Below are 13846 nucleotides of genomic sequence, written 5' to 3' on the forward strand. Positions count from 1 at the left end.
CAGATAACAAGCCACAGCTCCTAGCCTGAGTGTGATAAGCAGGCAGGGTGTCGTGTGCCGGGCAGTCCAGCCGCAGTGACCAGAATGTGGCTGCCTGGCGGTGACAGGGCGGCACAGGGACCGTGTGTTTGTGTCTGTGATTGGGTCGCGCGTCTCTTCTAAATGATAGCCTTTATGCTCTCAGCAAAGCCAACCTTTGACACACAGAGCAGAAGAGATGCAGATGAAACACTGAGATACATGTGGAGTCTGTGGCTTTTAGAGGAAACAACCTTTCAAAGCTATTGAGGGCTGTTGCCTGTCCATCCCTCTCCAGCAGGCTGACCTTCAGCTGTGTGTCTCCGTGTGCAGGAGTCCATTGATTTCCCCCCCAAGTGTCCAGCGTGCAGAGCCGCGACCAGGTCACTCAGCCGGGCAGAAACAAAACAGACCCGCCTCACACTCTGTGTGGTAATTCAGGCCTCATTTAAAAGGAAAGATTTATGTCTCGGTGTTCCCACAAACATAACAGGCATCAGGCTGATGGAGGCAGACCAGGGGTCACCTTACCTTTTTAAGAGCTTTTCCATCCATTGCGCTGTCTATCATTCCATCTCTCACTTTACAACTATCTGTCAGGACAATTAATCCATAAATCAAATGGTCTTAGCTTTGGCAATTGATTTGCTTCCCTAAGAGTTTAACTTGGATTCTCGGCTATATTTATGTGAGCGTTTAATTATTTTCAAGCTGAGACATGCAAGATTTAACCAACTGATGGACAAGCCACAGAGTAGCGGTCAGTCTGTAGAGTACATTTGTTACAGTAGTATTAATAGATTTGTTGTAAAGAAAATCTTGGTCTGTTTTCCTTTTGCAAACAAATAGTGTTTTGCTTAGTCATCAAAACATCAGGGTGATGATCAATCTGGGGAACAGAGTGTTGCACTGGGTCAGACATTGACATGTCAGTTTATATCACACAGTGCAGTTTAATACCACACAATCATTCCTGGTGTACCTTCAGTCAAAAAATGATTGCAAACATCATCATTTCGTACTTAATGTTGCACACCACACAAATACAGCAGCTTTTCATCTCACCTCCCTGATCCACTGTCACAAATGTAGAAACTAACTATTCTCTTTTCTTGTTTTGATGAACAACCTCAGTCAGTGTTAACCGCATTGATGGATGATGTGTGTTTTCTGTGATTGCTTCACATCACATCACAGGAATGAAGAATTCTGCCACTTACTAGTTACTAGGTTACAGAAAATGACATTGATAATAGATAATATATATAAAAATGGCCAGATAACATCTGACATTTAGCAGATGTTTGTTCAATTTAAATCTCTATCTTTTGAGCCTACAAAAGTAGGAACTGTCACAATCTTATTAAAAGGGATGAGGCATTACGTGATCTTACACTGTTCAGTATGATCCGCAGACTTTCTCTGTCTTTTTGTTTAGAGTCACATTTCCGCTCTCCTTCCTAAAGACCTGATCTGTTGTCCACACCTTTCACACAAGACAGAATAATTGGTTGTAAAAGAGATCCAGATATAAACTTTATCTTCCATTCCCGCTCAACTTAAGGCAGATTTCCGTCTTTTCATAAACAGACATTTTCCGGTGAACCCGTTCTCTGCTTCATCATTGTCATCACCACGGGTTACAATGAGCATATGTCCCTGGTGAGATGCTTTATGTGTGCGAGTGTGCTGCCAGGCTCAGGTAATGCGCACTCATTTGCAAAATATCTGTCAAAACCGCTGAGTTTTTGTGTTGTTTACATGTACAAAATCCTGCCAGCCTCCTTAGGATGAAGACACACTTGTTTGTCTTCCAGCTGTTGTACTACAAATAGTAAACTAGCTGAACATCATTTAGAGGAAGAGTGTCTTCTAACTTCAAGATGTATGTATTTTGTTTTGAGAAGTTTGCCCGTTTCCCTTCCAGCTTTGCGTGTTGTTATTTGTGAATGCAAATTGGATGTGATTACATATTTTAAAATGAACCACATGTGTGCGTCTCCAAAGGAATGCAAAATAGTTTTTCCTATGCTTTGGTAATGATGAACTGTCTGACATTAATGTAAGGTTACTCCTGTCCAGGTTGACTAGAGCAACTGACCTATAGCCAACTTTGTTCATGGTCCCTTAAGGACCCCCACCTCCAGAACTCTCCCCTCCCCCCGCCTGCGGGCCCAGAAAAAGGTTCTTTGTGCAGGCAGTGAGCGAGGCAAGTGAGGCCTGGTTCTGGTTAGCGCGTTGTGCTGCATCTGAAACACTCACCTTCCTCCAGGGGTTGCATCTGGAGCTGGTTTCCTGTTCAGGCTGTGCTGGGCATGGGCGGAGTTTGGCCCGACTCTGTGATTGGGCGAGATTTATACTTTATGGACCCCAGGATAGTTAGATTTGCCAAAAAAGTAATCTGTCAATCACTGAAAAAGCGATTCAAACCAGAGGTTAATGCAAGGGAAAGCTTATGATTGGTGCAAAGGCGCAAGCTTGGAGCCAGTGATTTTGCAGTCAGATACGAAGAATCCAGCGGCAAATTTAGCATCAGCCAATCTGCTGAGCCCGTTCAGAGAACAAAGAAGTCCTATGTTCTACATTTTCATCCAGTCTTTTTTGAGTAATTGCAAACCCACAAAATAGCATTGTTTGACAGAGCGATGCCATAGTCATTCTATAATTGTGTGTAATACACACAATTAGAATATGGCAGCAGGACTGCTGCATTCAGTAATGGTGTGTAATAATAATGTTAGCTTCCTGTTATTACTGCAGTAATTCTGTAGTTGAGGCCATAAGCACTGCCCCTAAAGCTGCACCGTGGACCTTAAACGCTACATGAATTAGGCTGGATTTAGAGTCTGGCATTGAGTGTTTTTATAGCGTTTCCTGGGGAATTTATTACATAGGTTTCTGAAAGTTAGATTAATGCTTCAGTGGAACAATATCCTTAAAATATGTACTTAGATAAAACTGTTACGAACAGATACAATGTAGTACATTTGGAATGTTTTGAATTATTAATGCATTCATCTGGCAAACTGTAGAAAGTAATTGAATGTAGGTGCCGGTGGTCCAGATGGCAGAACATCTAACCATTCAACACTTTTCACCCAATGTTTTAAATCCTCATTCTGAAGTTTCAAATTCAGTTCATTAAGTAAACCTTATTAAACAAAACACATATAGAGTGAATGCAATACTGTGATTGTGCTATCCTAAGTGCTTGGAAAGTGTGCGTTCTGTTCCCAGAGGTGTACAGTACACTACCTTTCCAGTTAGCGTGTGTGCCAGCGCTGTGAGTCGGGCATTGTTGAGTTGAGCTTCAGTGCTGGAAAGAGCTTTAGTCAGTCTTCCCACTCAAATGCACTCAGTTCAGTCTCAGTTATTTACCAAAGACCTCCATTTCCTGCTGTGGCGCCATGGCATGCAGCTGACAGCAGCTTTTATAGATCTCCTGAAGGGACACAGTTACAGTACATGCTTCCTCTCACACGTGATAACATATAGCCTACACATTCTTCACAGTGCACAGTTAGCACGGCTTCATTTTCAGGGTATCGCAAGGCAAACAAACTGGGATCCGCTGTTACAGGCAAATGAAAGTTGAAAATGTTTAATTAATACCCAATTACTTTATTCCCTCTTCATCTTTCTGCTTTTAATCAATACTAAAATGCAAGGTAGCAGCAATAACCTAAGATTTTCATCGTCATAAGTACACTGTAGCAATGTTCGTATGACCAATAAAAGCCTTGAACCTTGAACCTTGAATGTGCAATTACAAAATGTCCCTTTGATCAAACCAACAACCTTGTACAACAATCTGGCAGCTATGACCAATTTGCAACCTGAAAAACAACCTGTCAATCAGAGGAAAAGAGAAATGTTAAAGAGCAATATGCAAAAAACTCAGAGGCCCAGAAGGTAATACTAGTTCAGGTGTGATGGAATGACTTCTTGACAATTGATATGGGGGCCCAGAGTCCTTCCAGAGCCTGTCTTTCAACTCCTCCTCTCTCCACTCACCCATTCTGGGAGCGTTTGATGCCAAAGTAAGTTGGCAGCAGGTACTTCTCAGGCCAGCTTTGGTCAAAATGAAAGTGTAATTTGCGGACGGTGAGCATGCCTCTTTAAAAACACTGTGAATTGTATGAATGTCATCCTGGACAGACAGAGGTGTAGACAATCAATAGTTCTAAAGTGAGAGATTAAATAGAAAGTGCCTGGCTGTTAGCATTTCAAAAACAACCCTTCATGTCCTCTGTCTCTCCTCGTGGCAGAGAATTAGCAAGGGAAAGATCCCAATTGTTTGGCAGTTACAATGAGTGTAACTTGGAGAGGTATTTGATTTCACAACGTTTAAGAAGAAAAATGTGTGGTTTGATGCGTTTGAACGGTCCCGAAGGGCGAGTTGTTGGCTGGGGTCTAAGGCAGGGAGGAGGCCTTGTTGGAGTGAACAGACACACAGGAGAGTGTTCTCCTGATACGTCCGATGATGATGAGAGGATGTGACTGATGCAGATGTCACCTTTTTGGAGTTGCTGTTTACTCAGCAATGACTGTAACTCTTATCTTAAGTTGAACTTTATAGGATTATGGAAACCAGCTGAGTCACTGATGGAAGTTGTATGGATGGAACACTCAAATCGGGAAATAACTTTCCAAAAAGTCTCCTCCTCAGCTAATACTTCAGGGACAGTCAGTCAGTTCTGTGGTTTTGGCTCACCGTCTCGGGGTCTTATTGTATTGCGTCTTTGGCTCAGTGAAGAGTTCTTCTGGGTCAGACACAGGATCCCCCCAGTGGGCCCACCACAAGGTCCAAAGACCCTCATTCTGAGAGCCTGTTTGTCTTGGTGAGGGAAACACAAAGCTCCTCACAGCGGAATTCCTCGTTAAAATGAAATATATCCACAGGGGCATTTGTAGCTTTATGGGACACAAATAGTCCTCTGTCAACAATACTTTCATTTACACTATCATTTAAAGCATACTTCCTCTTGTCATCTCTCAGTGACTTTCTCAACTGCTTTTCTTCCTCTGCTTTGTTTTTCACTGTCACCCTCCACCTCTGTTTCCACTTTTCAGAAATATAATTTTTTTTAAATGTTTGGACAGATTAGCTCCGCACCCTTGTTTTATGGGTCTATGAGCTCACTCTTGTTGTGAGAGTGGCCAGTGTTCTGAAAATGGTCCGCTGATCTACAGCATGTTGGACTGGAGTGCAGCCATCGTGAAGGACCATTCAGACCCGCTGAGACAGGCTCACAGAAACAGGTCACTGCACCTGAACAGTGTGTGTGTGTGTGTGTGTGTGTGTGTGTGTGTGTGTGTGTGTGTTGTGTGTGTGTGTGTGTGTGTGTGTGTGTGTGTGTGTGTGTGTGTGTGTGTGTGTGTGTGTGTGTGTGTGTGTGTGTTGTGTGTGTGTTGTGTGTGTGTGTGTGTGTGTGTGTGTGTGTGTGTGTGTGTGTGTGTGTGTGTGTGTGTGTGTGTGTGTGTGTGTGTGTGTGTGTGTGTGTGTGTGTGTGTGTGTGTGGTGTGTGTGTGTGTGTGTGTGTGTGTGTGTGTGTGTGTGTGTGTGTGTGTGTGTGTGTGTGTGTGTGTGTGTGTGTGTGTGTGTGTGTGTGTGTGTGTGTGTGTGTGTGTGTGTGTGTGTGTGTGTGTGTGTGTGTGTGTGTGTGTGTACAAAACACAGTAGTGATTTGCTGACAATAGTTTGAAACACAGGCGGACATGGAACAATACAGACAACATCACCCAGGGTTTCTACTGCAACCCTCAGTGCGTGCGTGCGTGCGTGCGACAAAAGAACGAAACAAGATTAAGGGTTACCTCAGCCACTCACAAAGCTGTGTTATTAGCAAATGGAACGATGAGCTCACTCACACTGCGAGTGTTTTAAAAATGTAAACAGTTAAACTCACAGTAACTCACACAAGGACACCAACTTATAATAATATAGTGTTATGTATAGGTAATATCATACCATGTTTATACTCTCTCAATCATAGGCCAAGGCGCCAAGGCCCTACTCAACAGCTAATGAATCAGTTAATCAACATGTAGTTTTTTACAGTGCAGTTTTCGCTACTTCCCGTCTTTAGGCTATGCTACGTTAAGCAGCTGCTGGTTGAACATTCATATTTACTCTGAGAGTGGTATCTTCTTCTCCACGGACCCAACAACGCTAATTTAAAATAGTTTTCTGCTGCTATTCCACACGTTCTTCTTCTTTGTCAAAACCATACACCTACATAACCCCTACAATACAACTCGACAGCTGACAGTTTGCTTAGAGATTCCTGGGTGCTATGTAGAGGCTAATGTAGCCTCAAACTGCTATCCTCAAGCAGAGATGAGGAGCGAGGCATTTGCCAATTTATCAAGATTTGAGCTTATCACTCTAGAGCAGGGGTGTCCAAACCTTTTCACAGAGGGCCACATACAGACAAATGTATGAAGGGCTGGGCCCCTCACTAGAGGTGATGTATTGCCTCATAAGTAAAGTTATAAGTCGGCAAAATCAATCAAAAGTCAATTATGCTTAATCAGCGTACATCACAGCTCTACATAGGGTTTCAATTATTTTGTTGGTAGCTCATTCCTTACAATAGAAGCCTCAGATTGCTTATAATAAGAGGGAATAAGAAGGCTCTATTTCAAGCTTGTTGTGAAAATAAGTTATTGTGCTTTTTTCTTATCAACTTAGATTTGTTAGAAAATGTTTTCAGCTTTAATTGACTGCATTTATTTGAAAAGCGGGCTTATTAACACATGAATACTACGGTAAAATATCTGTTTACATCTATATTTGAACTCTGTTCAACAAAGCCTTCCAACATTAACTCACTCTTCCCCCCCCCCTGCAATGTAACACTTCCATTTCTGCCCCCTGTTTTATGTCTTATCCTTATATCTTTCTTTGTTAAGCGACCTTGGGTTGATGAAAGGCGCTTTATAAATTACTATTATTATTATATTTAAGAAGTAAAAGACAAGCAAAAGTTTCATCTGAGGGCAATACTGCATAATATTTTTTTAATTTACTGAGGGCCGATTAAAAATGGTCCACGGGCCGCATTTGGCCCCCGGGCCGTAGTTTGGACAACCCTGCTCTAGAGTAAAAAAAAAAGGCTTTATACAGGATGTGTTTACATATGCAACTGTACTCCCTTACACCTGTAAACAGATTGTTATCCTGTCAGTGGAGTTCCCCTTTAATCAACATTCTTATCATGACCCTTTGCACTACAGGCAGTAAACATCTTTATCGGTCCTATAAGGTACAAAGGATGCTCTCTTTGGACTGACCACCTGTTTTCTGTGTTTGTGTGTGTGTCACAGGCTCTTGGAGACTCTGACTTCCCTGCTGTGCTGAGGCAGCTGCTGCCCTTGATGAAGCCCCGTGGAGGCGAGGACAGCACGACCTCCGGTTCGAGGTCCGGGGAGGATGAAAGTGGGCCCGATGAGATGATCCTGCTGCTGGTCTACCTGTACTCCCTGGCTGACGAGGCGCAGCCTGCAGACCAGGACACAGAGGAGGAGGAGGAAGTGGAGAAGCTGGAGAGGGAGCTGATAGGAGTGCTCACCCTGGTCCTCACCCGAGAGATCGAGCTCAGCCCCTTGGTCCAGAAACTCACCGGTGAGAAATGTGATCACAATTTTCCTGATTGCTTCCAGGAGCTATGCTTGGTTTGCCAAATGTGTTGATGGTGGAAAACGAGAGAAAATAGAGTAGGAGAGTGGGAAAAGCTGATTGTTTATTTCCTCTGTCGGCCTCCAGTGCTGTTAATGGGAGGATTTGTATCAAAGTCTTCACACCCCATCTCTCTCCTTATACCATTGCATCACACTCTTTCAAGCACACACACACTTTCTGGTCAGTTTGGCAAGCGACTACAAAAACAGTCGAGTGTGGGAATGTCTGAACTTGCATGTGTGAGAGAGAAATGACCCTTCGCTTTCACATCTACGGCTCCTCTGCCACGACAATGAGCTTTACTTGCACGCCACACAGATATAGGAGCACTTTGTAACTTCCCGTGTGTGTGTTTTTACTGGTTTCTTCAGTTTCCTCTGTTCACCACTAGTCATTGCTGCTTTAGCTGAGCTGGTAGACGTGTGGTAGAGCAGATCAAGGCCATAAGATGAATTATCCGTCCACCTCCACACCACAGCCAGCTGCACCTCCCAGAGTAATAGCGTCTTTAACCTTGAGCCGGTACACACACGGCCTCCTCCCCTGCCACATAGTTCATAATTAGAGCTACTTTTAGTTTTGGCCCGCTCCGCACCTTAGCACACACCCTGAAATAATACACTGCTGTTTGTGGTTTTAGCTCATATCGCACATAGGCATATAGAATATATATAGGTGGTAAATGTATGTAAAGCACTAATAAAGTGTGTAGATATTCTTGCTCTGTTTTACTATTTTCCTTCTTATACTCTTTCTCTCCCTCTTCCTGTTCTACTTGGCTAAGTGCAGCTTGGAGTTGAGGGGCCTCTTGGCAGGCTCCGGCCGAGAGATGTGGCTCATGTTAAAAACCTGACTCTCGGTTATAAACACTTCATTGGAAATTACCCTGTCATAGTGTGCCAGGTGTGTTTTAGACAGAAGAAACGATATGTGTGCACTCGTGCGCATATCTTGCCCATTCAGAGGAATTTGGCTGTGTGTGCACCCTGCTTTTAAACGTGAACGTGTGTATGCGCACGCACAAATGTCTGTGAGAGTTTTTATGGCAGGCGATGTAGTTCTTGGCCGGAGTAACATGAGGCGGGGGGTCGTCTCTCTGCATCCAGAGCAAAACACTGATTGTGACATTCTACCCAATTAAAGACTCAAATGGAAACCAGACGTTGAATGAAACCCGGTCGCCATGAGAACAATGTTTTTACAAATCCTTTTATTCTATTCCCCTTGGCTACATCACATGCAGAAACACAAGAACAGTAAACACACAAGAGTTGCAAAAACCAAGAGAAGAAATAACAAAAAGGAGGTTTAGGAAAGTGTGCAGGACATGCTAATGCAACACAGCCGACCCCGCTAACTACCTCCTTCTGAGAACTTAATTAAAGAGCATCTTCAGGAAATGGTGATCCTCAGACTACTTTACTCTGTAGTTTGTTTTGCTGTCTACGTTTCCTGTGAGGCCCGGTGGACCCGAGTTCTCTGTGGTGATCAAACATCAACACATTGACAGTCAAACTGCAATTGTGAGCAGAAAGCAACAGTTTGTCTGTTACATAATCACTGAGGTGGATATGCTCCTTTGTTTATGGAGATTTTTGAAAAGTAAAGAAACGTTCATACCAGCAGTCAGTAAAAAGTGAAACTCCAGCCACTATTTTGGCAGTTTTCCTGAAACTGTGGGGCACTAGTTCTTTAGCATACATTTATAATCACCCGAGAATAGAGTTTATTATGGGGTCTATTTTCAGGAGCAAATTTGGTGCGCTAGTGAGTATTTACTGGAGCAGAAAAAGTATATATGGGTTTACTCAAAATAACCTACAGTGCCCATGTTCGTGGATATAAAGGAACATATCAGTCAGTGCAACACTGTGACTCAAACAAGTGTTTAGTGTGTCGTTTTTTAACAAACATTGAGCCATAGGGAATGGTCTTATGTTTGTTTGTATTTGTTATCTTGGATAAGAAGTAAAGATCAGCGTTAATAGTCACCTCAAATGTTAACAAGAGTTTTGTGTCTCTATGTTTTGGAGCACAATACCTCTATCTTACAGTCTCACTGTGTCCCTGCATGTGAAATTCATATTCAGGACCGTGCGCTGTGTCTGCATTAATGTCTTAGGGTATGTCTTTGATAAAAGAGTTGAAAAGCATTTATTCAAGAAAATGTTTCCGCTTATTGCAGCCTGGGAAATTAGGTCTTTAACCAAATCCTCCACAGCAGTCACCACATGTGGACAAAGTATTGGGCAAAGATGCAAAATGAGAACATTAGTAACAGTTCTTTATATCCTGGAGTTCGATTGGTTGCTGCCAGACAGTCAATGGTGTGCACTGGTGGTTTGTGATGTGTTCAGGTTGTAAACAGCACCAGGCTGTTACTGTTAATCCCTCGTTCAGTTGTGGTAGAAATGGCACTGATATAAAGACGTCTTTCTGGATTTGTCTCCTGTCAGCTTGTGTGCCGAATCAAACCTCCTTTCTCTCCTTCTAATTTATTTTTCTCTTCATCTCAACATTGAGGTACGGTGGGCTGAGAAGGAGGGCAATCCAACCCAAATGTTGCTCATTCTTCACCCCGTGACAAGCTCCGGATGATGGAGTGTGTCTGTACTTGTGTCAGTGTGTGGGTGTGCAGCTATGTCTACTAGTAGTTAGAATGTGAACTCCCAGTCCCAACATGGTGATTTAGTCACAGCAGAAGGAAAGGTCACAAAATAAAAGAGGTCACAAACAGCTTCATTAGTGCAAGATTTGAACTGGAAATGGTTTCATGTCTTGATCCCCTCTCTCCCTGCCTCAGACACACATTGGGTTTGTTATTCATCCTGTCGCTGGGGTGTGCACGGGGCAAGGAGGGGCGCAGGAGGAGAGTCGGACCTCCCCAATGCGCTGTTTGGGTTGGCAAGGCAACACGGGCCAGTCAAGGGACATGAAAGGGATCACACATAACTCTTTCCACTAACTCTCCGACATCTCAAACTTTTCTTGTCTTTGTTTTTTTTTACATTTCTGTTTCCATTTCTTTCTCTTTCTCCCTCTTTCTCTCCTTTAACCACTGAGCGGTTTCTCCCTTTCCTCTCCCTCTGCGGTCCTAAAGCACCGGGCTGGTCGCAGGAGGAAGTGAAGCATACGCTCGTCTAATGATCGCGCCTGATTAAATATATTTCCCCTGTTGCACTGTGTTTATGAAATTAGTACCAATTATTTTTAATTGGTGGTCTTTCTTTACTTCCTCCACTGTTACACAAACACACATACATGTACGAGGTGAACAGTAGAGCCCGGGGTGAACAAAGCAGCCAGTGGCGTTGTTCTCTCTAGTTCACTTCATCAGATAAGCTGATGACATGGAGCTCAGGCTTTAATTAACAAAGGCTCATCAGCTCCTCCATGCTGGGCAGACAGCCCTAGTGAGCAGGCAGGGCCACACACAGAGACTGGGAGCAGACCCCCAGACTCGCACCCCACCAAGTCTGCTCACACGGTGGTTAGGTCTCCATACTGTACTCTTGTATTCATCCCACTGACTACTTTCTGCTGAACAGGACCCAAAAGCACAGTGTGACTTTTAGGCAAGCCAACAAATGACTACAACTCTAAAGGCAGCATAGCAACATGGACCTTTACATGAACACAGTAGGAAAACCGTCCCCTGACAGATTGTGACTGTGCGGCAGTGACTTTGGACAAATGTGTTATTCTTGTTATTCAATATTTGTGTGTTAAACCTTCAACCTTGTGTCTGCACAGAGCAAGTCTGGTTCTCTCATAGCTTTCCTCCAGTCTCTCCTTGTTCATTGTGTATCTGTATGTTGGAGGCAGATTCATAAAGCCCTGACAAAAGCACTTTTTTTTTTAGCTTTAATTAGAAACATTTCTAACCTTCGCAAACATGTTATTTTACATCAATTTCCGAGCCCCTAGCTAGGTCTAATTAATTGCGTCTTTCCACTGACTTTGTATGCAATCGCACTGCCATTAATATCCCCTTACCAAATATTATTTTAAGTTGTAGGCATCTTGGTCATTTTCTGTGGAATGTTGTTTTTCTGATGGGTGATACTGGTAAAAACTTTACATAGAACTCAAGGAAAGCTTGTGAAATCATATCCCTTTCCTCAATAGTAACAAACAAATGCATGTGTCGTATTATCACTCATATGCAAACCATCATCATCTTTCAAATAATTGAAGTTAGTAGTCGCCACAGTTGGTCGGTTCGATTTCACAGAGCTAGCCCCGAGTGTGGTTTACACCTCTGTTTGTTTTATGGAGTGTGTTAGCGCTCAGCAGAGAATTCCTCTGCTTCTTATTTATGACAGGAAATGCACATCATAAAAGGCTCGTAAGCACTTATATCTCCGCTGGGAATCGGCCTAGTAGAATGAAAAAGGACACTATCGCGATCCCACACAGACTTGCAAATAGACACACACACACTCACTCCACAAAGCAAAGGCAGGAATACACACCAGGCGTGCATACAGGCCGGTTCCAGAGGGACTCTAACCGAGACAGCGGCCCCTGGCCCCTGCACGCGCTCCAGTGCAGGCGGGGGTCAGCCTCTGCCCCTTTGAGGGAGGGTCAGTCCAGCCAGCACGCTCTACCCGCTGCCTCTCCTCTTCTGCAGGGACTCTCTTGGCTCCTCTTGGAAAACATCCCTCTCCATCTGCATACACAAGTTTCTGCTTTGCAGTCTGTACACACTTACACTCACAGACAAAGAATGTTCTCAATAATCGGAAGGCCCTAGAAACAAATGTCTTGGCTCAAACACCATTCATAAATAAGTGTATGAGTTTGGTGGACTGTTTGTGCGTCTGAGTCTGCTTTTTGCCAGAGCCACTTGGTTTTACAGAGTATCTGCTTCTTATCTGTTTGTGCGGAAGAACTTGTTTACGTTTAGGATTCCAGTCAGCAGTGAAAGATGACCTGCCCTAATGTACCCGCTTTCCTCCCCAAACTGTCCCCTCGCTCTTTCTCCAACCCCTCCTTCCACTCTTCTCTTCAACCAGTGCAACTTCCTAAAATGTGTTATTCAGAGGAACACCCTACCCTTCTTTCACCTCATACTCCTCAATGGACGTCCATCTGTAAACTTGGCATTATCGGCTGTCAATAAAAAATATTCATAGTTTAAGGCCTTGAGACTAAAAATCTCAGATCTGCTTTTGGGGACTACGCCCTCAAACAAGAACAGAATGATGCTTCCTGTGTTAGCGTTCTGTAAAAGCATTTTTACTACTCTGAATAATCTAGCTCTCTTGGAAGTAAACATTCGATTCGATGTTCTTCTGCTCGGTTCTCCTGGGTGGAGAATTCCTCCGCGGCCTCGACACCAGATGGAAGCTCTCCTGGCGCAATGAGCTGGCCGGGTCATTTCCTGTCAGGAGGCCTGGTGTTAATCAAGGCCTGAGCCAGCAGGAACGCCCCCCCTACTCCCCTACCTCCTTTTTAACAACCCCTCTCCTCTTACACCCCCTCATCTCGCAGAAAGGCTAAAAAATACAAAATGTCTCTCTTCCCCCACTTTCCCCTTTACTTTTAGTTTCTGTTCTTTTGTCCTTCGTACCATACCCTGCTTTGTTTAGTACATGTCATACACTCCTCTGTCTTTAGGCGGTCGTAAATCACTGGGAGGTAATGATCTGTGCTATCAAAGTGACCCTATAGAGAAGACTGCAGGACAGCCAATAGATAGAAGGAGATAGTAAGGAATGAGAAGAAAGGAGTCTCTCTGTACTTGCAGTCCTGTGTCTGGTCTGTTGTGTCTGTTGCTGTCTCCTGTTGTGCGATGGACTCAGTGGGAGATGGGCTTATCTTCTTGCTCCTCCTCCTCCTTAGCTGACCTCCAGACTGACCAGACGCAGGCCTGCAGTCGGGGGGGGGGGGGGGGGGATGTAACTGTCAGAGGGAATGTTTGCAAGACTTCTCCTGCTATGTCTTTCTTAATCACTTAATGGTCTACGTGCTTCATCTCTCCTGTTCAATGGTGAAACATTGTGGTTGGTTCTGGACTGAATGCAGATGTGGGTCATGTTTCGTAGTTTTGGATTGATGCATAAAAACATAATTTAGTTAGAGAACATTCAGATATGCTTTGAATGAAAAACACTCAAAGTTTGACCCTTTCTTGGATTT

General features: G+C 43.8%; 1 protein-coding gene across 1 annotated transcript in view; it reads left to right on the forward strand.

The window, feature by feature from the left end:
* The window catches only part of scfd2 (sec1 family domain containing 2), a 92664-nt gene that overhangs the window by 40438 nt on the left and 38380 nt on the right, over positions 1-13846 (forward strand). Inside the window, exon 5 of the mRNA XM_034229918.1 lies at positions 7348-7645. Coding sequence (XP_034085809.1) covers positions 7348-7645 — 298 coding nt within the window. The remainder of the gene's footprint in view (positions 1-7347; positions 7646-13846) is intronic.

Source organism: Gymnodraco acuticeps, unplaced genomic scaffold, assembly GCF_902827175.1.
Source record: "Gymnodraco acuticeps unplaced genomic scaffold, fGymAcu1.1, whole genome shotgun sequence".
NCBI lineage: Eukaryota > Metazoa > Chordata > Actinopteri > Perciformes > Bathydraconidae > Gymnodraco > Gymnodraco acuticeps.